We start from the raw sequence: 25,217 nt of genomic DNA on the forward strand, positions 1-25,217 counted from the left end.
GTGCGGGAGTAAAAATGAAGTTTTCATGTGTTGTGCGATATGTATTCAATTTGGTGCAATAAAGAAATTGTGTTTGTGCGTCATTTTATTGTCAGTTTGATGTAATCAGCTGTCTTGTTTCCTAATAAGCTGGTCTTTGGCGCCCTCTGTGGACGAACGGCGGTATTATCAAGTCTCACGTTGACCCGGAAGTAAATTCCACTTCTCTCGGCCACACGTGTGAAGGTAAGCAAAGTCCTGACAAATATATCTGCGAAGGGTTTTATAAGAAGATCGGCGATATCTTTGACTGATCTCAGTTGAGTACCGCTTAGTTTACACACTTAGGTGTGATTTGAGAATCACAGAATAGCTAGTCTGTATTTAAAAATTCAAACTGACATTTAGATGTACTCCAGCTGGTACAACACAAGTAATGGTGCTATGCAGAGATTGTAATTACTTTAATCGACGAATCTAGTATTCATAATCCTGACAGATGTAGTAAAAAGTAGGCAAGGTATAAATTACCCTTTTAATGTTCTAAATCGTTTAATCAGATTTCGATCCCTGCGGGCTGACATGTCTTGTTTTGCTCTGCAGGATCTGCCATGGGGAAGTCTAAACAAAAAGGAAACCACAAGAGTGACAAGAAGAAGAACATTGCAAAGACATGGAAGACAAAACGCAGGACCAAAGACTTGGATCAGATTCATTCAGACATGAAGCCTGAGACAGCAGCCAAACTGCTGCATCAGGAGGTGGACTACGATGTGACAGGATGTGCTCAACACTACTGCTTACACTGCGCGTAGGTGTTCCTTTGTTTACCTTCAAAAGACACTAGAATTTACAAGAGGCAATTTACAAGTATAATTTCAAGTACTACATATCTGTGAGTTCGGCCTCAGCTTGTGCAGTATCTGACCTCATACTTATCTTCTTAAGTTACTCCACAGATTGTCTGGTGTAAAGTTCCACATCCTACAATTTTCAGATCTTAAAATAAGGGACGAGTCTATATGTTGTGATGCCTTTAAAGCATTTCATTCTTCTCTTAAATTAGTAAGTCGTTTTAACTCTCATCTTTATGTCTTGCAGGAGATATTTTGTGGATATGAAATCCCTGAAAGAACACTTCAAAACTAAAGTCCACAAAAAACGGTAAGGTACAATTATTCCAGATATCATATTCTATCTTTAGTCATATATATACTGACCTATAACTCTTATCAAAACTCTGACTCTATCCAGGTTGAAGCAGCTCAGAGAGGAGCCTTACACACAGGCAGAGGCAGAGAGGGCAGCAGGAATGGGCTCCTACATACCTCCAAAAATGGTTGAAGTGAAGACACAGCCAGTGGAGGAGGACATGGACTGAGAAGTTAACTCTTGGACTATTTAACCCAGGCATCACCAGTATGGATTACGCTTGTGTTTTCTGATGCTGTCTCCTCAGATTCCTTAATACTCTTCGGCAAACTGTGATATGGACGTTAAATTGCTCTAATGCTTTTTCTTTCTTTTCCTCGCGTCTATGTAAATACAGAGTTCAGTGGAACTGAAATAATAAACTGCAGTACAGTTTATCAAGATGGGGTAACCATCTGTACACATTGTAAAACTCTTCAGAAAGAAGTGTTGTGATAAAAGAGGTCTGCAACCTATTTTCTATGTGTGTGTGTGTGTCTTCAGGCCTCTAAAATTAGATGAAAATGTACTTTTCATACATTCCATATCCACATGTTGATCATACGACTAGAGACAAAATCAATAGCCCACCTATGTCATTTTTTTATATAAGAAACTACCAGGGTCAGTATTATTAGCTCCCTTAAGAAATGATGTCTTTGTTTAGCCAAAGTACAAATCACTGTTATGCAATGATACTATGTAGTCTAAATTGAGTGACTCTAAGCATTTGATGTGCACTTAAAAGTGAGGATTGGTATCTTGCAGCACACACACAGTATAACAAGTAACTTTTTGTCATAATACCAGAAAGCATCTTGGCAGAAGTGACAGAAATAACTTTAGACCTGCGATAAAAGATACTGAATGCCTACAAAGCACAAGAAAGAAAAAAATCCAAGTGTCAAGAAGTTCAAAGAGAGTCAAACAGTGCAGAACAATGCAGATAGTCCTGCACAGGAATGGACTGAGACCAAGAAAAAGACAGTATTTGACCACTTTGGTCACAAAGATGTTGCCTTCTTTTGGAAAAGCATCACAAAGGTTTATCATAAATAAACCTAAGTACATCACTGGGTATATAGGGCAGCACCTTGACCACAGCAAAAGCCTGCTTGTATGTTAACAGATTGTTTAATACTTAATATTTAAAATACAGCTTTACCTTGCAAACATGTTGGGAACATTTAAAGGGAAATAGAGCAGACAAACGGTGTTTATCTCTGCTGGTAGCTTAGAAGTACAAGCGACAAACATTAATGACAGACTCCTTTAGCAGTAAAACATATAATTTCAGCTTGTTAGTAGACATTCCTTGGATGGACAAAGCAGCCCTGCCCCTTTAAAAGTGGCTACTGTGCCAGCATGCCAAGTTAGCAGAATTTAAAGAGGAACATCCGGTAATTGCTGTCAAAATAAAGTCAAGCTGGGGTGATTTGAACTGGTCAGTCATAGTATATATATATATAAATGCATGTTATGCTCTGATAATGATAATTAAATGTACGTTTTTACATGCTGTTGCATTCCAAAGTCAAATTTGGTCAGATTATAAACTGGCTGACGTCTGTGCTTTTATTTTGTACACACAAACGTCAACTTCCGGTGTTATCGTGTGTATTTCCTGCTGTGTTTACGCATCTTAACCACGTCCATATGGTTCCAGATTAGATGTGGGAAATAAGAAATCTGTGCTGCTAGCTAAGGTTTCACAGCTGCTCCCTGTGCGGGTATCGGCCGTAGACCAAGTGCGATCCCCCGGATACAGGACAGCGGACCCGCCGGTAGATCATTAACACTCTTAAGAGGAGAGTCCACGCTGACGGAATATTACTTGTACCTTGTTTTCTAGATGTTATCAGAGCATCATGCCCTCCTCTAAATAGCTGTGGTGGAAGTCAAGCATGGCCGCGGACGTGGATAAAAGAAACACCGAGGATGGAAGCAAGATTCCGCCGCAGAATGGGCACAAGACCCCGGGCTCTGGATCCTGGATCTACAGGGGGATTCGGACCCTGCTGATGATCTTTGCTGTCCCCTTTGTCGCTTTTGGGATCAAGTACTACCAAGATGCCCAGCTCCTCAAACGTCATGTAAGACCAACATCTGTAATAACGTGATGAATTAGTGTAGTTGAAACTGTATATGCTGACCTCCTGCTGCATTCACTGACCTGTGATTACATTAGGGACATTTTTCTTTCTCTCGTGTTTTAGTTGTTTCCTCCTGTGTAATTAATTGTCAGACATCAGTCGCCTTATAAAACCACATCTGCAGTTTTTCCACTGTTTTTTTTGTTTTTTATTAGGGGGCTGGATATTTGTTCCAGCTGTTTAAACTCTACCTCCTGTCTAAATCCACACTTGTTTGGCTAGAGGGTCTCCAAGTTGTTCTCGCACCTCCCTCCCTCCCTCCGCCCTTCTCCCTCCATTGTACAGGCGCTGGTAGGCACGCATCTGTCTGAGAGAGGGTGGTCTGGCTGAAGCACACGCAAAGAATCTGTGGCCTCTGGGCTGATCTCTATCCGGGCAGGGCTGCACACACAAGGGACACACAGTGTACAGCTGCACTGTAGAAAGATACACGGCAATGTTTTGTTGTCATCTGTTGTGTATATTCCATGATGTGGCTGCCTGTCCTAGTTTTAATGCTGCATAGAAAATCCCTGAAGCATGTGAAATGACAATGAGGATCAGTCGTGACGCATGTGGGTCTCCAATAGGAGGAGAGTGTTCGGACGCTGGGTGCAGAGGGCCTTTTTCTCTTCTCCTCCTTGGACACCAACCATGACCTCTATCTGAGTCCGGAGGAGTTTAAACCTATTGCAGAGAAACTCACAGGTGCCTGATGCCTCATGCCTTTGTTCATCCACTTTACCTCAGTCTATCCTGTCAGCCCTACACTGACTGTGATGGCTTTTTCCTCGCAGGCATTACACCCCCTGCAGATTTTGATGAGGAAGAGATCCATGACCCCAATGGAGAGACTCTGACCTTGGAGGCTAAAATGCAGCCTCTGGTGCTGGACTCCATGACGAAAAGCAAGGATGGATTCCTCGGGGTAAGATAATGACACTTAACTCTTTATGCCTTCTTTATACAGCAGGTTTATTGTTCTCCGTCTCATGACAGATTGGGGAAAGCATTCACTCACTCTGCTCGTAGGTTTTTGGTAAGTTCTGAAGAGTTTTCTTTCCTTCCAGGTGTCTCACAGTTCACTCACTGGACTGCGGTCTTGGAAGAGCCCAGCAGTGCCTTCGTTGTCATTCTCTGCCAGCCAGTTCAGGGTGTTCCTGCCTCCAAAGAACAAAATAGAAGTGGGAGACACATGGTGGGTGATTCCCAGCGAGCTCAACATCTTCACCGGATACCTGCCCAACAATCGCTACCACCCTCCAACACCAAAGGGCAAAGAGGTACCGGTATCTTTATTATCCACAACCAGTGTTGGTTGTTACTAACAATGTTCACACTGTACACTGATGGCCATTTCCTTTCCTGATGCAGGTCCTCGTCCACTCCTTGTTAAGCATGTTCCATCCTCGGCCCTTCATCAAATCCCGCTTCGCTCCGCAGGGCGCCGTCGCCTGCATTCGCGCCATCAACGACTTTTATTATGACATTGTCTTCAGGTGAGGGGAGAGAGAATCATTTAGCCCATTAACTAACTAAATTATGCATACACTGCATTAGTGCTGACTGACATCCAGAACATACAATGAATTTTAATACCAGTCAGCTTGGCAGGCAGCCCCTGCTTTCAGCTTTGAATCAGCCCCCACTACATTTGCTGTTAGTAGTAACTCATACTGCTCTTTCTCTGCAGGATTCATGCTGAATTCCAGCTCAATGAAGTTCCAGACTTCCCCTTCTGGTTCACCCCTGGACAGTTTACAGGCAACATTGTCCTCTCTAAAGATGCATCACACGTCCGCCACTTCCACCTCTATGTCCCCAATGACAGGTACACCCTTTATATTCATACACCCACATGTGTGCATACAGTATACTGTCAACACTATTGACTTGTCCTCTGGCAGGTCTCTGAATGTGGACATGGAGTGGCTCTATGGAGCTAGTGAGAGCAGTAACATGGAGGTGGACATTGGTTACCTGCCACAGGTAAGGATGCAGTGATACTGTTAAGCTTAAGAAGGCACTAGAGTGTTACTTTGTATGTAAATGATTAAATTGTTTGCAGTTAGAGCTGCAGTCCACCAGCCCATCCACCCCCTCCGTCATAATAGACGAAAAGGGAAACGTCATCGACAGTCGAGACGGCAGCAGCGAGCCGGTCCAGTTTGTCTTTGAGGAAATCCAATGGACCTCTGAGATCAGTCGGCAGAAAGCCGCTCGCCACCTGGAGGTCACTTTCTACCCCTTTAAGAAGGTAATCATCCATGAATGAATGAGTTGTACATTTGTTGTTCCAGTGTTCCAGCACAGTTCTACACAATTTCAGTGGTTTCACAGCTGTCACTGTGTTTTGTTCAGGTGTCCTACCTGCCTTTTTCAGAGGCTTTTGAGCGAGCTGAAGCAGAGAAAAAGCTGGTGCATTCCATTCTGCTTTGGGGTGCTTTAGATGACCAATCCTGCTGAGGTGAGATCAGTTATGGGATGATGAATAAACTGTGTATTTGCGGACTTCTCCACTGGTCCTGCTGCCACCTTAATTCAATGATTCAAATGATGATTTTTTCATTGTCGTCTCCTCTCTCCAAATCTCTGCAGGTTCGGGGCGAACTCTCCGGGAGACAGTCCTGGAAAGTTCGCCCGTCCTCGTCCTGCTCAACCAGAGTTTCATAAGCAGCTGGTCTCTGGTCAAAGAGTTGGAGAGCATGCAGGTGAGGCAGTTATTACAATAAAACAACAGAGAACCAGTTTATATGGAGTACAGCATGTGTATAAATACAACGTGCTGTTTCCTCTTTGATCAGGCTGATGAGCAGAACCCTGCTTTGAGCGAAAAGGCCCGCCTACACCTAGAAAAGTACAGTTTTCCTGTGGAGATGATGCTGGCTCTGCCCAATGGAACCATTGTAAATATTTTTAACATCAAAATATTGTTTGATTTCAAATTTACTGACCTTCCTAAAGTAATTGGATGTGGTCCTCCCTAGTGATCAGATCCCTGTCTAGAGCAAAGCATAGATACTATCAAATTAAAACAGGGTTAAATTATTCAAATCGACCTGCATGGCTTCACAGCATGTAGTGAAAGATGTCCCTGTTAAAGCTTTCCTTGCACATGGTTTTCAGGTCCACCACATCAATGCCAACTTCTTCTTGGACCAAACGGCCATGAAACCAGAGGAGGAGGGAGCAACATTCAGCTTCTCTGGTGGCTTCGAGGACCCCTCTACATCCACTTATATCAGCTTCCTGAAAGAGGGGTTGGAGAAGGCCAAGGAGTATCTAGCACAGTAATGTGTGTGTGTGTGTGTTTGTGTGTGTGTCAGACACTCAACAGGAGGAAATGACAATCATCCCTCTGGGTAATGATCTAAGATTAGGAAAACACACCAACAGTCACAGAGAGAAGCTTTCTCCTCAATGTTGGCAGCTGAAAAACATGTTTGCCTTTTCTCTTTGTTACTATTTATTTGAATGTAAGATGAAGTTTTCTATACAGCAGTTGTATTGCGAGTAGTACATGTAAATGACCCACTGGGAAAGAATTATTATGCATACATTGATGAAAGGCCTTGCACACTGAGCAGTAACATGTACAGCTGCTCTCTCTGCTTGTAGCTGCTTGCTGGTCACTGTTGATAATAAAGGTAGACAGCACAGAGGCCTATAAAACGCATCACAACACAGTATGATATTCAGTGTTTTTTATCTTTACGTGGTGGTGTTACATGTGCAATATGTAATGACTGAGCGAGTTTTCCTGCTGCACAGTGGACCCAGAGACAGAGCTGCTGATGTCGTTGCCTCCAGTTGCCCTTTCAGCAGTTAGTGAAGACTTCGCCTGAAAGCTCTCTCTGAGCCGGGCGACGCCTGATGTTCTCGCTGAGGGCGACTGGGGGGAAACACCCAGTCTGCTCTGACTCGGGACAAAAGCAGCAGGAAGATCTGAACTGGACTGTGGCACATAAAAATGGTTCATTCATTTCTTGGAGTTTTTTAAAGCAAATGTTGGATTTATTTTGCTTTTTTCCTGTTTAGAGGAAGACACCAAAGAACAAGGTTTTTATTGCGTACTGATATTGATTTCATACCTATTTTTGTGTTATTTTCGTGTGGTTGTATCCTCTGTAAAAGGTCATTTTTTTTGAGGTTTCAAGAAGGAAAAAGCTGACACACAGGAAAATGTGTGCGTCTATAAGTTCTATTTTCAGTTTAACGTATGAAACAATCCAGAAATTTCAATTGGTAACTCTTGAGTGTTGCACTTTCAAGGTTACACAAGGGGAACACATTGTTATTCTGTACCCTACCAGTGCCATTTTTTTCACAAGGTGAAATAAAACCTTTTTTTTTTCTAATAAACTTGCTTTCTTCTTGGCAACAATCATACAAAATGGACATTTTGCTAGATTTTATTGACTAATCTACAATACAATGTACGCAAAGTAGATCAGCCTATCGGAGCAGTGAACAGATAACGGCTGAATTTGAAGCTTCTCTTTCATATTCAGATACAGCGCTGTATGAGTCAGCACTTGAAGTGAATGAGGATGTTCAGATCTATTGCAAGTACAGATGTTTTTCTATTGAGAAGCTTTTTCTCAAACTGTAGTATGTGTTAATGCCATCTGCGACACTGATCAATGAAAACCCATAAAAATGATCATTTGTGGTTAAAAAAAAAAAAAAAAAGAATTTGTGAGGTTGTTGGCTGTACACGTGCTGTTTCAGAAATCTATTTCAAATAACGCTTCAATGTTTCAAGTTCCAGCTGAGGAGTCCATCAAAATGGGAACATGCATTTTACCTATCAGCACATCTTGTTTTTTTACAAGTGATGAGATATCATGAAGTTATTGATTCACATTAATAGCAAAGTGCAGTCTCTGAGACTTGTAACCTTCTCCGTCCAAACACAAGGATTCAAGGAATCCAGTTTCATAACAGCGGAACTCCAGTCTGGCTGCCAAACCCGCAGGAATGAGTCAACCATCAGAACCCGTTCTGGGACAGCTGTCAGCCCTTTTTCCATCCATCCACAGCACTTAATCACATGGATAAATCCAGCAGTTTGTGGTTGATTTTTTTTATATATACAGTCATGTGAAAAAATTAGGACACCCTTTGAAAGCATGTGGTTTTTTGTAACATTTGTAATAAATGGTTATTTAATCTCCGTTTCAACAATACAGAGAGATTAAAGTAATCAAACTAAACAATGAAAACTGAAGAAAAGTCTTTTCAAGATCTTCTGTAAATGTCATTCTACAAAAATGCCTATTCTAACTGAGGAAAAAGATAGGACACCCTTGCCCCTAATAGCGAGTGTTACCTCCTTTGGCTGAAATAACTGCAGTGAGACGGTTCTTGTAGCCATCTACCAGTCTCCGACATCGGTCTGAGGAAATTTTACCCCACTCCTCAATGCAGAACTTTTTCAGCTGTGAGATGTTTGAGGGGTTTCTTGCACGTACAGCCCTTTTCAAGTCACCCCACAGCATCTCAATGGGATTCAAATCTGGACTTTGACTTGGCCATTCCAGGACTCTCCATTTCTTCTTTTTCAGCCAATCTTTGGTTGATTGACTAGTATGTTTTGGGTCATTGTCATGTTGCATGGTCCAGTTCCGCTTCAGCTTTAATTTTCTAACTGATGGTCTCACATGTTCTTCAAGCACCTTCTGATACACAGTAGAATTCATGGTGGATTCTATGATGGTGAGCTGACCAGGTCCTGCTGCAGCAAAGCAGCCCCAAACCATGACACTTCCACCTCCATGCTTCACAGTTGGTATGAGGTTCTTTTCTTGGAATGCTGTATTTGGTTTACGCCAAACATGTCCTCTGCTGTTGTGTCCAAATAATTCCATTTTGCACTCATCTGTCCAAAGCACATTATTCCAGAAGTCCTGGTCTTTGTCAACTTTATCTCTGGCAAATGTCAGTCTGGCCTTGATGTTTCTCTTGGAAAGCAAAGGTTTCCTCCTTGCACACCTCCCATGCAAGTTAAAGTTGTACAGTCTCTTTCTGATTGTAGAGGCATGTACTTCTACATCAACAGTAGCCAGAGCCTGCTGTAGTTCTCGAGATGACACTTTAGGGTTTTTGGAGACCTCTTTTAGCATCTTGCGGTCTGCTCTTGGGGTGAACTTGCTGGGGCGACCAGTCCTGGGCATGTTGGCAGTTGTTTTGAAAGCCCTCCACTTGTAGACTATCTTCCGGACAGTGGAATGGCTGATTTCAAAATCTTTTGAGATCTTTTTAAATCCCTTCCCAGACTCATAGGCTGCTACAATCTTTTTTCTGAAGTCCTCTGACAGCTCTTTTGCTCTCACCATGGTGCTCACTCTCACTTCAACAGTCAGGAGCACACCAAACTAAATGTCTGAGGTTTAAATAGGGCAAGCCTCATTCAACATGCAGAGTAACGATCTACTAATTATGTGCACCTGGTGTGATATACCTGTGTGAGATCTGAGCCAATTTAAGAGGGAATACATGTGAGGGTGTCCTATCTTTTTCCTCAGTTAGAATAGGCATTTTTGTAGAATGACATTTACAGAAGATCTTGAAAAGACTTTTCTTCAGTTTTCATTGTTTAGTTTGATTACTTTAATCTCTCTGTATTGTTGAAACGGAGATTAAATAACCATTTATTAAAAATGTTACAAAAAACCACATGCTTTCAAAGGGTGTCCTAATTTTTTCACATGACTGTATATATATATATGGATGTTTTCACTTAAATGCTGTTGTGACTAGCAGCGACGAGGTGAGCCAAGAAGATAAGTCACCTTGGCCTCGTCAGCCAAATGTCCACACCTCCAGCTCCATGATTCGGAAGTCGTCGCTTTCTGAAAGGCAGCAGTTGTTGAAGGTGTAGCAGGGGCTGCTGCGGCCAAGGTACAGATTCTCATCCACCCACAGACCAAAATGACCACTGAGACAAAACAGAAAGAGGCAGTGGTTAGGAAAGGGTCTAAAAAGGAAATTCCATCATTTCTAGTATAAAACAGATGAAGCTTAAAAAGCATTACCTGCCTCCACCAATCGCAAAACAGTCCAAGTCTCCTTTAATGAAAAAGGAGTTCTCTCCAGTCCATCTGAAACACTGCAGACACAATGGCACCAAGTTTGTAACCAAAATACAAATAAAATAGAATAAAAAACATATTTAAAGGCACAGAGGAAACTTTCTCATGGATGTTTAAAAAGAAGGAAGTGGTAAATTTATTGCACGTAGCCCCATTTTTACAGTATATCTACATGCTTTAGTGGTGTCAGCGCGGTTTAATTCAGTTTCTGTCAATTTGCATTTTGACCTTGCACAAAATGCAGAATTACAAAATGCACTGAAGCAGCTTTACCTTGAAGCGAGGACTCAACATGAAGAGAAATGTTTCTCCTGTACCGTAGAACGTCTCACTGGGCCTCAGAGGGTGAGACAGGAAGGCCCCAAATATCTGACGAAGAAAAGCAACACAGCAATTACGAATTGTAGAGGCAGTGCAGGGGCTGTCATTTATATTAGCGCTAACAAAGAGCGATTCTACCTCATCAAGTGCATCCTTGATGACGACGAGTGCAGGAGAGTCTGTGGCACCGACTTTTCTGTAGAGGGACTTTAGGCTGGCACCGTGACGGGATGTACTGTAAGCCAGCTGCCACGTGTGGCCGACTGTCCTGGGAGGAAGCTCTTTACACAGCTGGAACAAAGGAAACATAACATATAAGCCAGGCACACACACTGCACCAAATATACATTGAAAGAGTATTTATTTCTAAATGATTAAACTACTATAAACTACTACCCCAATTCCAAAAAAGTTGGACAGAATACAATGATTTACAACTCTTAAACACCCATTATTTATATCAGATGTTAAAACTGAGACACTTTACCATTAGTCCCTAAGAAATGAAAACACAAACTATCCTCTATCCACATTATCAAAGCAAGTTAAGTGTTTGTGTACACTACACATGTGCCACTCACCTCCCTGACATGCGACGCCTCCAAAATATGGCTTCTCTCTACAATATTGCTGAGGCCCTCAGGGTCCCTCTCGATGACCTGTGTCACCTTGTCTTTACTGTCTTCCATCAGCACCATCTGACGATGAAATCATTGATATCTAAAACAATGCACACAAGGCAGTCCACCACATCCACACAGGCACAACATCTGTCTGGACTAAGATGAAGCCACTCACCTCCCAGTCATCTCCTGAGCTGCAGTGCCTCTGGAACAGTTCATCTTCATCCTTTTCCTCCCCTTCCTTGTCTTCAATGAGCACAAACTCGTCGTCTTCCAGCTCCCCCTCGTCCTCTCCTCCTCCTCCTCCTTCAAGTATACACAAGTCTGGCCGACAGTGTTTCAGGTAGGCGTACAGCTCGTCCGAGCTACAGCGCAGAACAAACGGAGTCACTCAGAAATGTTGAAATGACAAACAATAGTGGCAGCTGCATAAACACACTCAGAAATGGGACACTACCATCAGCAGGCTGAGTGGCTTTTGCTATTATACAGTATGGTCTCAATAAGGGAAGGCGTGGACTTTCCAACTTTAACCTAAAAGGCTTCTTTAAATAAAAAAAAAAGCACACCGAAAAGAAAAGAATCGCAGTGTTAAAGATTAACTGGCTGCATGAATGGAGTGTTAAGGTGGATTAGGTGTTAACATCAACATGGAAAAATTGCAACATAACTCTGTTATTATTAATACCATATATGCAAGTGCAGAGTATGTACTATATTTTGTAAAGTTTTCTTTTGAGTACATGAGCATCTAGACACCACACTTGCACTTATATAGTGAATCACTTGTTACTAAGTCCTGACAGGCTTATATTCCATTGCAGTTTCACTGGGGTCAAGGTAATGTTTATGTGTTCAGAATCTTCAGAGTAGAAGATTAGTAAACCTCATGAAGTAACCACTTTAACCATTGCACTGTAGATGTAGATGGTAATACATTCGTACCATATTAAGCTAGCTTTAGTTTATGTGCAGAACAATGTCTCAACAGGACAGTATTTGTGGTGTATACTGACTTGGTCTTGGTCTGTATGATACTGGTACTTGTGTCAGTATGAGGCTGAAACAGTCTCGTTGAAAATACTACTGACTAGAATTATGGGAAATGCAGTGACTTTTGAGTTTGACCTGTGTGTATAAAAAGATTCTGGATTTGTGGACTGTTGTCATTTGGCATTTTGGCTGTTGCAATCCAAGTTTTTGAAACCAGACGAGCCGTTGATAGATATACAGTTTACAAACTAGCTGATAAGCCAATGGAGCCCATCATCATCACATCCAAAACATTTCAATGGAATTGTCTATAATCTTTGTGCTGGAGATCTGTTATTACCTCTCTTGTGGCAGAGCAAGCCAGGCATCCCTTCTTGTTGAAGATTTGGATGACCCCAGCTGAAAGCCTCCTCCACCCTTTTTCTTCCCTTCAGATGGCTGAACCCGCAGCCGCACAAACATCAGACCCCCAGCACTGCTAGCTGATGACCGTCGAGGCACTGGGAAACATAGAGTTACAGTAATAAATAAGAAAAGACGGAAATAAGGAATGTGTCACGCTGCTCTGTATACCTGCATTCTGAGTCTTCACAGAGGACTTTTCTGATTCATCAATGGGCAGCAGCTCCGTCTTTACTTTGGTTGTCACCTCTTGACCTACACAGCAGAAGGTGGCAGCACTGCTCAGGACAGTCACCTCTGACAGCACCTCCAGAGGGCTGCTGTCCAGCTCCCGCTCAACCTCCGCCATGTCTCTGCTCTCTGCCTCTTCATCTTCAGAGGCTCCCTTGGTCAGACTCTGAGCCAGACTAGACAAATCTGAGGGAGCAGCAGACACAAGAGCTGGGGCTGACTCCCCCTTGTGGTTTGGGAGACTGCCTGTTTGTCTTTTGTAGGTTTTCAACTTCTGGAAAATTTTCTTTCCTTTTCTCCTGAAATTGAAAGAAAAAAAAAATTGCAGTATTTCCATTTCATGTTGTATGCTAAGCAACAGTGAGTCACCGCTGACCTCTGCTGGGACGTGTTGAAGTGAACATGCGAGATATCAGAGAAGAAGGTGACAGATGCAAGATTGTCAACAGAGCAGGACAGCAGATATTCCTCACAGCCATGCTCCTTCACCAGAGGATGCGTCTTACATGGATCGAAGAAAATTTTATTAGAAGTCACCAGCAGGATGCCTGAAACCACACCCTAACAGAGACAGAAAATATTGATATTAGCTCAAAAATATTTACCTAAAAAGAGGTCATGTATGTTTTTTTTAAGCTCACCTTGCGGTCAGTGATGTAGCGACAGTACAGTTTGAGATACGGCATGGCCTCTGGTCCGTCCCCTTGACAGCACTCCGGTGGCAAAGCCAACAAGCAAAGTTGTCCATCTGGCATCGGCACTGCCTCCACATCCTGTCAGCATCAGTGTTAACAACAACATATGGCCTTTAATGGACAATAATAATGAAGAATTTAAGCAATTATATTATTATTTATTGTTTGTTATTATATAAGTATGTATAACAAACAAATCGATTAAATAAGTCACCTTTCTAACTTCTGAACCCTAGATACATTTATACTATACATATCAAACTAGTCAAAGCCCGGGCCAAAAAAAGAGAAAACCTCAATTTGAATCAAATCACTTAATGTCTCCATTCATATACAGCTCTACTATTCATTTGATGCATAGTGTATGTACAAAACGAGCCATATGATTGGATTTCTGTGGTGGAGGCAAAAATAAAATATTTTTTTTTTACGTGTCAGAATTTGCTGCTTGCATTGGAATAGATAGAATCAAATTTTTTTCATGTCTTTGTCCTCTGTGCTGCAGTGTCATGTTGCTCGTTTCCATGGTAACATGTTCATTTAAGCCATTATAAAACCTTCCTTCCTCACCACTGCTAAGTGTGACATAATTGAACAAAGCATGGCAATCCAATTAAGATTTAAATCCAGAATAATGTGATATATTCTGTTTACTGTATTAGCTGGTACACAGCTTGACATTATTTTCCCTTTCTTTTCACACACAATTTTTTTTTGACCACCACAGCTTTACTTAACTTCTTTTTTGTACTTTGTATAGCCTGTTCTTACATAGGATTATCTTAAGCAACTTCCAGTTCTTTTTTATGTGATAACAGTACATGTCAAAAAGTACATCGTAATATATACAAGCTGAGTATATCTTTTAAGAAGTCATTGCTTTCCAAAATGCAGAACATGCAGTAAAGGTTATTTTCCTACGTACCAGTAGTTTGTCATATTCTGCCTCTGGGGAGGGGGACTGAGGCAGAGCAGCAAGTGTGCTGTCCTGATCTGTGACTGCCTCTAGCTTCTCTTTAGGATCCAAACCCACTTCTGGCTGAGAGGATCCTTGACTGGTAGAAGTGTTTTGTCCCTTCGGAACGAGCAGCTGCTTCAGAGTGGAAGCCATGATAAGAATAGCTCTGACATTGAGATGAACATACTGTGCAACCAAGTGACATGAGTGATCACTTCCTCTTTCTGCAGGCCTGCATTTCCCCCTTCTCCTTGTTTGTAGTCATATCTGATCTCATGAGGGTAATAGGTATGGATGTAAGGTTGGATACTTTAAAGCTACAATTTATGAGATTAAAATAGTCAAAGCGGTTAATATTATCAGTTTAATTGTGCTCCTTCATTATAGGTTTTTGGTGAGGTACTCACTGCATGAAAATGTGGAGCAACATGCTTCCTGCTTTAGGACCTTTAGACTAAGGGAAGATCCTGTTTTGCATTTCAAATCAACAGCAGCAGGTGTGTCATTTTCTGTTATATACACACAAAATATATGCAAATCCCATGTCAACGTTTATGGTTATTACAGTTGTCTCTTACCTCTCTGGGGATGAGGGTAGCAGACGAGGAGGATAGTTGCGTGGTGGTGTGGCTCATTTTGCTCTCCTCTGCTGAGGATGTACCAAACTTAGATGAGATGCTGAACACTGTGTCTCCAGGGAGACCCTTTGTGGAAAATACATGTTTTCTGAGTTAGCTTAGAAGTGAACAAAATATGTCTGCAAATGTGTCTCCCAATTCATGAAGCTAACCTATCCCACGATTCATTGCACACCAGTAGCAGTTGAATTGTCTTTTCCCAAGGGAAAAAATGCAAACTGTGCAAACTTCAGCATCCATGGAGTACATTTTTTCCCCTGTGAGCATATCAACTGTGTCTTTCATGGTTGCTAGGTGACAGGAGCGTCTTAGAGTTAGGTTTATCATATTACTTCCAGTCTTTCCTGAGCTGTTCCTGAGGATCAAGTGTGCTCAGCAGAATTGCACAGATGGTTTGATATAATTTAATTAGATACATTCAAACACCGACTGCATCCACTTTAAAAAAAAAAATCAGCTCCAAACATTTGTGAATCAGATTAGATTTGATGTGAACAAAAAAAATATGATTGTTCTCAAGTAAGATAATCAAGTTGAAAACAGTGGGAGTCAGACATCACAACTGCCATCCACTGACAGATGGATCCATTGACCTAAATTAGATTACTGGCGCCTGACAGATTATATGACCATGGAAAATCACAGTGCTTTTGTGTGGGTGTGCATTTTCATAGTCATAAATTACGTGTGAGTCCATCTGTAATGTTCAGTATCAGCATTCATTCTGAAAGGTGTTTCCAGTCAGAAACAGAAGACAATTCAACAGGAATGGGACACAGATAGAACATTATTTAACACAGACATGCAGCACATCTGGTCTCAATGATAAAAACAGGCATGTGTCATTAAATTGCTAAGAAATGGAAGAAGAAGCTCTAATTAATAAATACACTCTAGGCACCAGATAGCACAACATCAGAGCAGAAAGCATAAACTCAGCTTATAATTACAAGTTTATCACTAACATTTAAAAACTCATTTGACCAATACCTCAGAAGAAATCCCTGAAAATACATTCCTCTTGCTGTATTTGCTGCAAATCCTCTGAAACAGGCTCTGCTTCCCCATGTTGTCTGAGAACAGCTCTAACACTTCTGAACATTGAACACTCTTTATCAAACTCCCTCCAGACCATAAATTGTGGAACTAATTACCTGCCATACAAGGCGTCCTCTAGTTTACATTATCAGATGTTACATAAAGGCAATAAATAATGCCACATCTGACTACTACCTGTTCCTACAGCTGTATTCCACACTGCTTACAAGAAAACAAACCCATGAGACTTACTGTGCTACTCGAGCTGTCACCTGACTGCCCATCCACATGCTCTTTTGTAACTGCAGTGTTGTTTAGATCCCATGTGGTTCCTGTGAGGCACAAACACACACACACACAGTCAGGCATTATGACTACCCACAATGTATGCAGCACATTATGAAGGAAGCATTGTCTTTCTTAGTCATTTTGCCTTTATATTTTGCAAGCTGTCACGGCACCTTGCAGGTAGTACTGCCGCAGCTTAGGGTTTCTAATGTGGGGGATGTGGTTGAGGGGTCGGCCCACGATAGGCTGGTGCTGACACCGGCTGCTGGCTGCGGCATCTTGCAGGGTTCGGGCCTGTGGTTGTGTCTCCCAGGGCCGTTTTGCAAACTGTGGAGGCTGAGAAACGCCAGCAGGCAGCTTGGCTCCCAACCTGGCAGTGGCAGAGCAGCAAAAACAGACTTTTCACTGTTTATGATGTTGTATATTATATTTACTCCTACAACACTTAACACAGCATAAAGCATACATTTATCTTTTTTTATGGTGTCATTAAACATTCTCAGTGACGTCAAAAACGATATGTGGCTAATAAATCACATTCACAATTTATGTGTGGGTTAGGTCTTCATTTATCAACACCCACTGTTTTTAATGTATCTTTAAAAGCAGAGATTTAAGGATAGTGTTGTTAAGAGTATTTGAGGTGTGACCGTGCAGCATTTACAGCCTGCTTGGAGTTATTTATGGGAGAGTAGGAGTTGTCTGTGTAATGACTGGAGAGTGCCAGAGTTCCTGGCAAGATGCTGCAGCTCTCCCCCACATGATGCTATGTGATGGAGCGTACAGCCCTTCAGTGACAGGGTATATGAAACAAGAGCATGGATGCATTTAGTTACTTAAAAAACAGCAGCTGACAATCATGTCACAATCAGAATGTAAAAACATATTTTAATAAAAGTCTGAATTGTGATGTGTTTCATTTAAATCTGCCAGCTAAACTTGTCACATGTCTGCTTTTTTCCCCCCAAGTAATCCATGTATTTAGAGGCCTGACCTGGACTTCACGTTGCCAAAGTAGCTAGTCCTGGTCTTGTCCCTCTGGGGCTCACGGTCCATGGCTCCTAAAGTCTCAGTCCTCCACACAGACTGAGCCATTTTGTGTTTGTTTTGGTTGGCAGCAGTGGCAGATGCAGAGGGACAAGTGGCTCAGCTGGCATGCTTCCTCCTCCTTTTATTCCCCATGCCTACCTTTTGCCCCAGTTACAGCACCTAAATGAGGAAAGATGTAGTAAAATGAAGGCTGATTTTATACACAGCATAGAAAGAGCAAAGTGCTACTGTCTGTGTATTTACTACACAGATGTAAACCAATATGAGCCAGCAAGGTGGAGTTTGGGTGTCATTAATAATCATTTACATTTAATCTGAACTGATGTTTACCAAGATCATTATATTGCCTCCATACAACATATCACAACATATCATCTGACTTCATCCAAGCAAAAAAAAGATGTCTTTTTGATTTCTGCAACACATGCTGCTCACATCCCTGAAGGGTGGTGGTTTGGATGGCATATCTGAATAAGAATCGACAAGGTTAGCTTAGCATCGTCCTGCATTCCTAAGCAGCTCCTAGCATTACTAAGTCATACGGTTAAAAAACACCCAACAGTTTGCTTCCTGGTAATACAGGAGGTGCCGTGTGATCAGTGTGGAGGAAGTAAGCATCTCAGACGACATGTCAGAATGATCGAGACAGCAGCTATGGCACGAAAAATATTACATCGGCTGCGGAATCACAGGAATGAGGAATTCGTGGTGCAGCAGGTAAACGGAGTAGTATCTTTTCTAACCTGTACCTTGACCAGGAATGGAGACGGATGATTATCATATGAACGTGTCTTCATATTGCAGTGTTATGATATCACTGCAGACAACGGCAACAAGTTCAATATTCATGCTCCGCCCTAATCTTAAAGCGCCGTCGCCCTGAATCAGAGATCTACCGGCGGAAGTAAGTAAGTGGGAGTGATCTATCTTGTGTATTCAGACATCGCACTCTGACACAGCTGGAATCTGTTTTTATTTATCTCAATTCTATATTATGTACTTGATTGGCAGGTTTATTATTCATGGATGCACATATGTGATTGACTTCTAAAACTCAGAAGAGGATACCAACAAGTATATGGAGTAGATTCAAATACTATTTTCATATAATCAACTGTATATGGTTATAAACTCCATCACGGTACAATTTTTTTATGACTATATTATTATTTAGAGGGTATATTTACAGCAGTTTTCTCCTCCACCTGTAGGAGGTGCTGTTGAACAAGAACTGATAACGGAAGTGCACGAAGCTTCAGCCAATCAGATCACAGGACAGGGAGTAACTGGTTTCCGGCCTGAGGAACGACAACAGTCTGAAAGACGAAGAGGAGAAGCTGTAACTCTCAAAAGCTGTAATGATATAGCTTTTAGTGTATTCAGCCTACAGTCTATCGTAAGTTGTATCTTAGCAACATTCGTGGAATGTTGAAAAAATACACGGAACATATTGAAAAACGTTAGTGTAGTTTGCACTTGAGGGTCAACCGGGCACCGTTCGTGGAGCTGCTAAAGCTAACTGACGCTGTGTTTGATACCCGTTGCTAAGCTAACCGCCTCCCAGCGGTGTGCTGTATGTCCTATTCATCATCTTTTTTCCTCGAGAGAAACAAAGCAAAGCAAAATAGCCTATCACTATTACGTACTGTAGGCTCTGGTTAGAAGTGATTATTGTTAATGTTAAAAATGTTGATACTGTTGCTGAAATGTTGGAAGTTCTTCACATCATCTTATAATACAGTGTAACACTACGGGTGATAAAAATCCAGAAATTTTAGTGGTTTAAGAATTGCTAATAATTGAGTAACGTTCTGATTTTTTAAGTTCTCCTGTTTGTTTCTCTTAACAGATGCCCTAACTATTCACTTGCTTATATCCCAACGATTGGCAGTCACACTAACATGGCATTTGTTTACTGAACGGCTCCGTTCCTATAAAGACTGCGTGCACCAAACCGTATCGGTGTGCAACTTTACAGTGAATAAGACAGACCCACCAACAGCATGGAAACGGAAACGGTAAGTTTATGCATTTATTTACTTAACTCTGCTTTTTAACAGGTAATGTGTGCAGAAGTCATATGTGTTATTGCCTTAAGAGCCTAGCAGTGATTTTGTTGTGCTTGCAGGAAGTAATACCCATCTGGCAGAATAAGCCTCATGGAGCTGCCCGCAGTGTTGTGAGAAGAATAGGTTCCACTCTTCCACTAAAACCTCCACAAAGGGCATGTTTCGAGGTACAAAAAATAACATTATTTTAACTAATAATTGTGTTGCTTTAGGTTGTGCAACTATACTGATATTTCAGTACCATTTCTATACTGTAACTTGTGTTTTTTTTTTTTATTAGGAGCTACCAGGTCTGCCCCCTCTTCGTCCTATGGACGGCCCGATGGTTCCTACCCTAGCTGACATTGCTTGGATCGTTGCAGATGAGGAGGAGACATATGCCAGAGTGAGGTAAGTCTAGTCAGTCATTTGATAGACAAACATCAAGATTATGGAGAGGTGCCAAGTCCATTAGCCCTAACTGCATTAAGCAAGACCATGATGTTGCAGTTTACTAAATGCAGCTTTAAGGACTGCTGTTTATGATGAAAATGAGAATAATGTAACAGACAGGTGTAGTTACAGCTCTTTTTTTGATACTTTTAACAATAGACGGGTTATAGACAAGTGCTAACAAAGACAAGCACATTAGATTATACAGCCAAACTCTCTGCAAACACAGATTGGTGATACCACGCCTCTGAAAATAAGTAAAAGGAACATGTAGCACAATACAAAAGACAGTTTCTACTCCATTAGGTTTTCAGTTAAAGAAGCTGCTGTTTGCTGACAATAATCCCTGATCCATCTGTTTTTAGGAGTGACTCGCGTCCTCTGAAACATGAATGGCGGCCCACACCACTCCTGGTTCTCCACAGGAACTCCTCTGTGCCCAACTTTCGTCGGGAGGGCAAAAGGATGGAGGGGCTAAGAAAGCCTGGTGTTACTGCTCTGAACCGTACTACAGCCCTGCAGGATGAGCTCAGCAGACTCCGCGCACAGATTGCAAAGATTGTGGCAAATGATTCTGGTAAGTAACGAGACCAGGGTCATGCCAAGGTATGTGTGTTTTTTCGGCAATCTTAAATTTAAAATGTAAACATTGTGGCAGTTAACTGAAATCAACACTAAAGTAGTTTTATTGATGCTGAATGTGTTTTTACCACTGCTACTGTCTTCATGTGACTGCAATTGCGTTATTGCCATGTCAGCTGCCCTGATTCTCCCTAAGCTCTGTGGTAATAAGTTGACTTGGCATTAGTTTGTAGGTCAGTGACTAAAGATTATCTCAGTGATTCTATTGCAGTTAGGCATCACCCATGGGAAAATGTGATCTATTCACAGGCATTGTATGCTTGTTTTTTTCTGAATAAAAATGGGTTCATTGTGTGATCGGGGTTTCTTCTTACATTAGGCAGACAGACCTTCACACAATCTCTTTTGGGAGCAGTATCATGATTTCTTATTTTCTCTCTCAGGCTCCAATCCCCTGACCCCTGATCTGCTCTCTCCCGATGACACAAGCATGAGCTTTTCCATGGCGCCTTTTGAGACGGCTTCCTATCAGCCAGCTGCCACGGCTGCTGCCTCTTTTGTCATCAGTGACGTTACAGAGGAGGAAGAGGAAGAAGAAGAGGAAGATGAGAAAGATGTAGTCTCTGTGGTGTCAGAGCTTGTACCTGATCCTCTGCCGCCTGTTTCTATGACGGCATCGGCAACTTTCGATCTGGACAGGCCCAGCATGGACTTCCGGGAGGCAGAGGAGGATACAGTGTCATTATCAAAGTCCACCAGTTTCGCTGACGTGAAGGACATCCTGAAGGACATGAACCGCATGAAGATGAGCAAAGACAGGTAAGAGGTTTGGTGGTACACAGAGAATCCAAAGGTAAACATTTGTTTGTTGCATGTTTGACAGGTTGTATATATCATCCTAGGTATAACAGAGGCTGCACGTCCCTCAGAGAGGAGGACTCAGCCGGGTTGATTGCAGAAGTTCTAAAGAAAAAGTTTGTCCTTAAGGATGAAGATGCTGCCTCTGTGAGAAGGAAGTAGCCTGATCACGTGTTAATCGCCAATGCTCGATCCTGCTGCTCCATGTAAGTCAGCAGAGAGTTTTTGTAGTTTTTTTTTAATAACATTTTGTACAGTGAACCCCTGAGTGTTAGGTTAATGTTTTTCATAACAAAATATTACTGCTTAGATATGTTTTTTCCTTCTTCATTATTTATAGGCCTTTGCCTGTGGAATATGTACCCATGGATCCACAACCTTGCTCCTCAGACCTAAGGCAATAGCTGTCTGTTAGAACAAAACATACTTTGTCCCAGACACTGAACTTCACATTGGTGCTGAAGTGTGAAATGGAACAGCCAACTCTCAGTAATAATAATCTGCTGAAGCACTGCATTGCATTTGATATTCTCCAAAGAATTACTTTATGTCTACAGTTAGTACTCAATACATTTGCTAACTACGTAGTGTTTTGGTGCAAAAATGTGGGATGATTTAAAGGAAGGCACCAGACGATCTGACATCAAAACCATCTTTTAATTTAATTTGAATTTGAATTGGGGAGTGCCTCTTTAGGAAGCATTTTATTCATCCTGCTTTTGAGCTTTTCACTGAAGACGTGTGAGGAAGTCCTTTAACATACTTGAACATATTCTGTGTACAGATGAAACAGCTCTAGTGTACATACAGAGATGTACTGTACTTAATCTCATGTGTATGGATGTCTGCCATTTATATTTACAAATCCTTTTGCAGACACACGCAGCAACATATGCTGCTTGCTCCGGTGTGCTTCTTACACCTATCCTTTTGTTGGTGATTCACATGTAGAGTAATGGCACAGGACACTTATTTTGAAACCCTACAAAGCAGTGAGACTACATTAATGACTATAATAGTGTGAAGAGTGAACTGTGTGGTGTGTAAACTGTTGCTTGTTGCTCTAAAAAGCGTGCATGTCTTTTAAGACACAGGTGCACTTGTAACTCACCAGTATACTGTGTGACATTAAAGGGGTGATTTTACTGGTGGTTGAGATGCCTGAGACAGCTTTTGACCGAAGCATGAATACAGAGTAAAATGCTTGTGTGAGTCTGGATTATACTAGAATATTCTTGTTGACGCCTTACCACAGCCTGTTCAAATGCCTAATTTTATTCCCATGTTAGTTCCAAGTGCCATGGGTTTGTTTTGATCAGCCCACCCCTCTCTTTGTCCTGAATGTGCCCTTCATTCTCAAATTACATTAACCAGCTATGTGACATTTGTTGTTTGTTAAAAATCAGCCCTGACAAACAACAGCTTCCACTTGTCTCACTCCTGCTCTGTTTATCCCCACATGACTTTGAGTCCTTAAGTGTGAGAACAGATATTGTGATAATCTGAACTGAACAAGAGCGTGTCCATGTCATGCTGTTGTATGAAGTGGAGTTGAAGTGTCTTAGTCTTGTTGGAACTGGTCCTTCTCAGTAATTCATTCCCATATAGTTTAAGAACTGAGTTCAAACTAACATGCATGTGAATGGCTCTTTACTGGAGCTGGGCAACCTTACACCTGATACACTACCAAGTGTATCACATTAGTCCTGATAAATGGAAGGAAAAGCTTTGTTTTGAATTTCTGTTCTAGTGTGAACATCACCATTGTACCTCTGTAACATTGAGCCTGCTGTCACATCCACTTGTATGTTGATTATTTTTGTCATGTAAGGACTTGTAAATAAAGAATGTGCTGATGTTTTGAAACTGCCTAGTTTTTGTCAGTGTCCATCATGCACTGCAGAAAATCAACACAAGGGGGCAGTGCAGTCCAACATAACTAATGACTTCTGTATTTTGTGGTAGGTGTCATCAATTCAAGATACATACACTGACAAAAGTCTTTCAGTTCTCTACACTTGTTTGATAATTATAATAACAAGTTCAATTTGTGCAGCTTCCTACACTTAAAAATGCGAGAAGTGTAAAGCATTTCAGATTTTTTAAAACTATAGTACTATTTAAAGTAAATCACCTCAATACTTCAAGCAATGGTGGCAGTGTTGAGCTCCTTTCATTGAGAGAACTAGATATAAAAAAGTATGCCACTGTAGAAGTACAAGGTACAAAGTAGTACAAGGAAATATGAAGCATTCAAAGTGTTGAAATGCATTCAGCTTACATTAAAAATATTTAAAGTATGGAATAATCTATTGGTATTATTTAATAATTAATCTACAAGTAAAAGGTTTACTGTATTAAGATGTTGCTAATATATATATAATTATTATATTATATATATATAATAACATATAATATCTAATTTTTATTTATAGCATTTTAATCATAAAAGCAAATTCTACAGCTATCAGATATAGAGGAGAAAAAGTACCAAATGTCTTTAATTACAGTAGTAAGGAGAAAAATAAAATGTTTCAAGACATAAGTACCTTCAAGTTGGACCTTGGTGTAAAAATAAAAAATGCTCAACACTCCACTCACTTTATCACTTCAGCTTCCAGCTGAAGACGACCTGGCAGACAGTCATAACATGTAGCACTTCTTGACTTAATTATTTCACAGAGTACTCATACGCTCGTAATTTCCAGGATTATTGTTAACCCACATTCTCATTCCCATTTCTTGTTCTTTCCCTGGTTGATCCCGGCCCACTGTGAGCCGTAGTCTATTTTCTGTGAGAGTCCTTGGCCTACTTTGTCCCTCTTCACCTCTACAATGGACTTCCTACCTATTTTAGATGCAGGGAGATGTCTGTGGAGAGTTCAATTAATAGGGCTCAGTGTCAAAATGAGGCTTTGTTAAACCTATAAATACAGGCCTTTAGCTCAAAGTGACATTGACACATTTTCACCAACTACAACATTTGTGAGGAGATTTTCAAAACAAGCTGATGCATACTCAAGTGACCAGATATTGGAAAATCCCTGAAGCTGATAAAATTAAGGATACATTAAAAATGACCAGCAATACTTCAACTTTAGGCTATAGTGTCTTGACTTGGAAAGTAGCTCCAGCCAATTTCCTGCTCTGCGATAGGCAGCTGGAAACACGCCAACAGGTAGAGTATCTGTCATCCTGACTGGTCAGCATGGCTCCTCCATCTCCCTGAGCCTCAGAGCTTTTTGTCAATGTCTCCTTATGTTGCTGGAAGCTCTTTGTAAAGGAGGCCTGTCATGGGAAGCAGAAGCATCCCTGTAGTGTCCTAGATGTTTTCCTATGCTGCCCAGAGGCATTTTTTAAAAGAACAATGTCATCAGTGGAATTGCTTTTTGAGAGAAGTGGACAGAAACATTGTTACAATTTCTGATTAACTGTGTGACAAATGTGCAGCAGCGGGGGCACACCTGAGTTGAACCGAGCCCTCTCATAGCCCAGGAGTAACAGAATGTATTACAGGCGGTGTATTTATTGCCACCTTGTATTTTTCTGAGAGTGACGAGGAACACTTTTATTTATGGGTTATGGACCCATAATGCTGCATTGGCATTTCAGCTCCAAAAAACAGTGAGTGATTAATAAGCAC

At 41.4% G+C, this 25,217-nt stretch overlaps 4 protein-coding genes across 10 annotated transcripts; 3 read left to right on the top strand and 1 right to left on the bottom strand.

Annotated features, from left to right (window-relative positions):
- The first annotated feature begins 160 nt into the window (after positions 1 to 160).
- On the top strand, positions 161 to 1,646 carry znf593 (zinc finger protein 593). 2 transcript variants are annotated; one of them, XM_028395812.1, is made up of 4 exons: positions 161 to 225; positions 583 to 790; positions 1,081 to 1,143; positions 1,234 to 1,646. In XM_028395812.1, the coding sequence occupies exons 2-4, from the start codon at positions 591 to 593 to the stop codon at positions 1,358 to 1,360; spliced, it is 390 nt and encodes a 129-aa protein (XP_028251613.1). In that variant the 5' UTR covers positions 161 to 225; positions 583 to 590; the 3' UTR covers positions 1,361 to 1,646. The 2 variants fall into 2 exon arrangements, with proteins under 2 accessions (XP_028251613.1, XP_028251614.1); XM_028395813.1 differs by having other exon boundaries at positions 220 to 298.
- Positions 1,647 to 2,811: 1,165 nt separating this feature from the next.
- On the top strand, positions 2,812 to 7,664 carry selenon (selenoprotein N). 2 transcript variants are annotated; one of them, XM_028394817.1, is made up of 13 exons: positions 2,818 to 2,954; positions 3,023 to 3,263; positions 3,893 to 4,010; positions 4,100 to 4,230; positions 4,373 to 4,585; positions 4,677 to 4,801; positions 4,996 to 5,133; positions 5,210 to 5,291; positions 5,371 to 5,559; positions 5,664 to 5,769; positions 5,901 to 6,013; positions 6,107 to 6,208; positions 6,429 to 7,664. In XM_028394817.1, exons 2-13 carry the CDS (start codon positions 3,075 to 3,077, stop codon positions 6,594 to 6,596), a joined length of 1,674 nt encoding a protein of 557 aa, XP_028250618.1. In that variant the 5' UTR covers positions 2,818 to 2,954; positions 3,023 to 3,074; the 3' UTR covers positions 6,597 to 7,664. The 2 variants fall into 2 exon arrangements, with proteins under 2 accessions (XP_028250617.1, XP_028250618.1); XM_028394816.1 differs by having other exon boundaries at positions 2,812 to 3,263.
- Positions 7,665 to 7,673: 9 nt separating this feature from the next.
- On the bottom strand, positions 7,674 to 18,483 carry LOC114427066 (nuclear receptor coactivator 7). Of its 4 annotated transcripts, none has more exons than XR_003669423.1 (17): positions 18,383 to 18,483; positions 17,578 to 17,792; positions 16,757 to 16,953; positions 16,548 to 16,627; positions 15,198 to 15,323; positions 14,587 to 14,751; positions 13,608 to 13,739; positions 13,343 to 13,527; positions 12,907 to 13,265; positions 12,674 to 12,833; positions 11,516 to 11,705; positions 11,299 to 11,415; positions 10,856 to 11,008; positions 10,670 to 10,765; positions 10,340 to 10,413; positions 10,024 to 10,242; positions 7,674 to 8,398 (listed from the first exon to the last, which is right to left on the bottom strand). XR_003669423.1 is itself a non-coding variant. In XM_028394815.1 (16 exons), the coding sequence occupies exons 2-16, from the start codon at positions 17,676 to 17,678 to the stop codon at positions 10,107 to 10,109; spliced, it is 2,274 nt and encodes a 757-aa protein (XP_028250616.1). In that variant the 5' UTR covers positions 17,679 to 17,792; positions 18,383 to 18,483; the 3' UTR covers positions 10,022 to 10,106. The 4 variants fall into 4 exon arrangements, 1 of the variants encoding a protein (XP_028250616.1); XR_003669421.1 differs by having other exon boundaries at positions 14,587 to 14,754; XR_003669422.1 differs by having other exon boundaries at positions 14,587 to 14,754; positions 18,377 to 18,483.
- A 369-nt stretch (positions 18,484 to 18,852) lies between these two features.
- mtfr1l (mitochondrial fission regulator 1-like) lies at positions 18,853 to 23,440 on the top strand. Of its 2 annotated transcripts, XM_028394819.1 has the most exons (8): positions 18,854 to 19,029; positions 19,483 to 19,651; positions 19,762 to 19,869; positions 19,983 to 20,092; positions 20,500 to 20,711; positions 21,160 to 21,535; positions 21,619 to 21,780; positions 21,915 to 23,440. In XM_028394819.1, the coding sequence occupies exons 2-7, from the start codon at positions 19,637 to 19,639 to the stop codon at positions 21,734 to 21,736; spliced, it is 939 nt and encodes a 312-aa protein (XP_028250620.1). In that variant the 5' UTR covers positions 18,854 to 19,029; positions 19,483 to 19,636; the 3' UTR covers positions 21,737 to 21,780; positions 21,915 to 23,440. The 2 variants fall into 2 exon arrangements, with proteins under 2 accessions (XP_028250619.1, XP_028250620.1); XM_028394818.1 differs by having other exon boundaries at positions 18,853 to 19,029; positions 21,619 to 23,440.
- The last annotated feature ends 1,777 nt before the right edge of the window (positions 23,441 to 25,217 follow it).

Source organism: Parambassis ranga, chromosome 22 (genome assembly GCF_900634625.1).
Source record: "Parambassis ranga chromosome 22, fParRan2.1, whole genome shotgun sequence".
Classification (NCBI taxonomy): domain Eukaryota; kingdom Metazoa; phylum Chordata; class Actinopteri; family Ambassidae; genus Parambassis; species Parambassis ranga.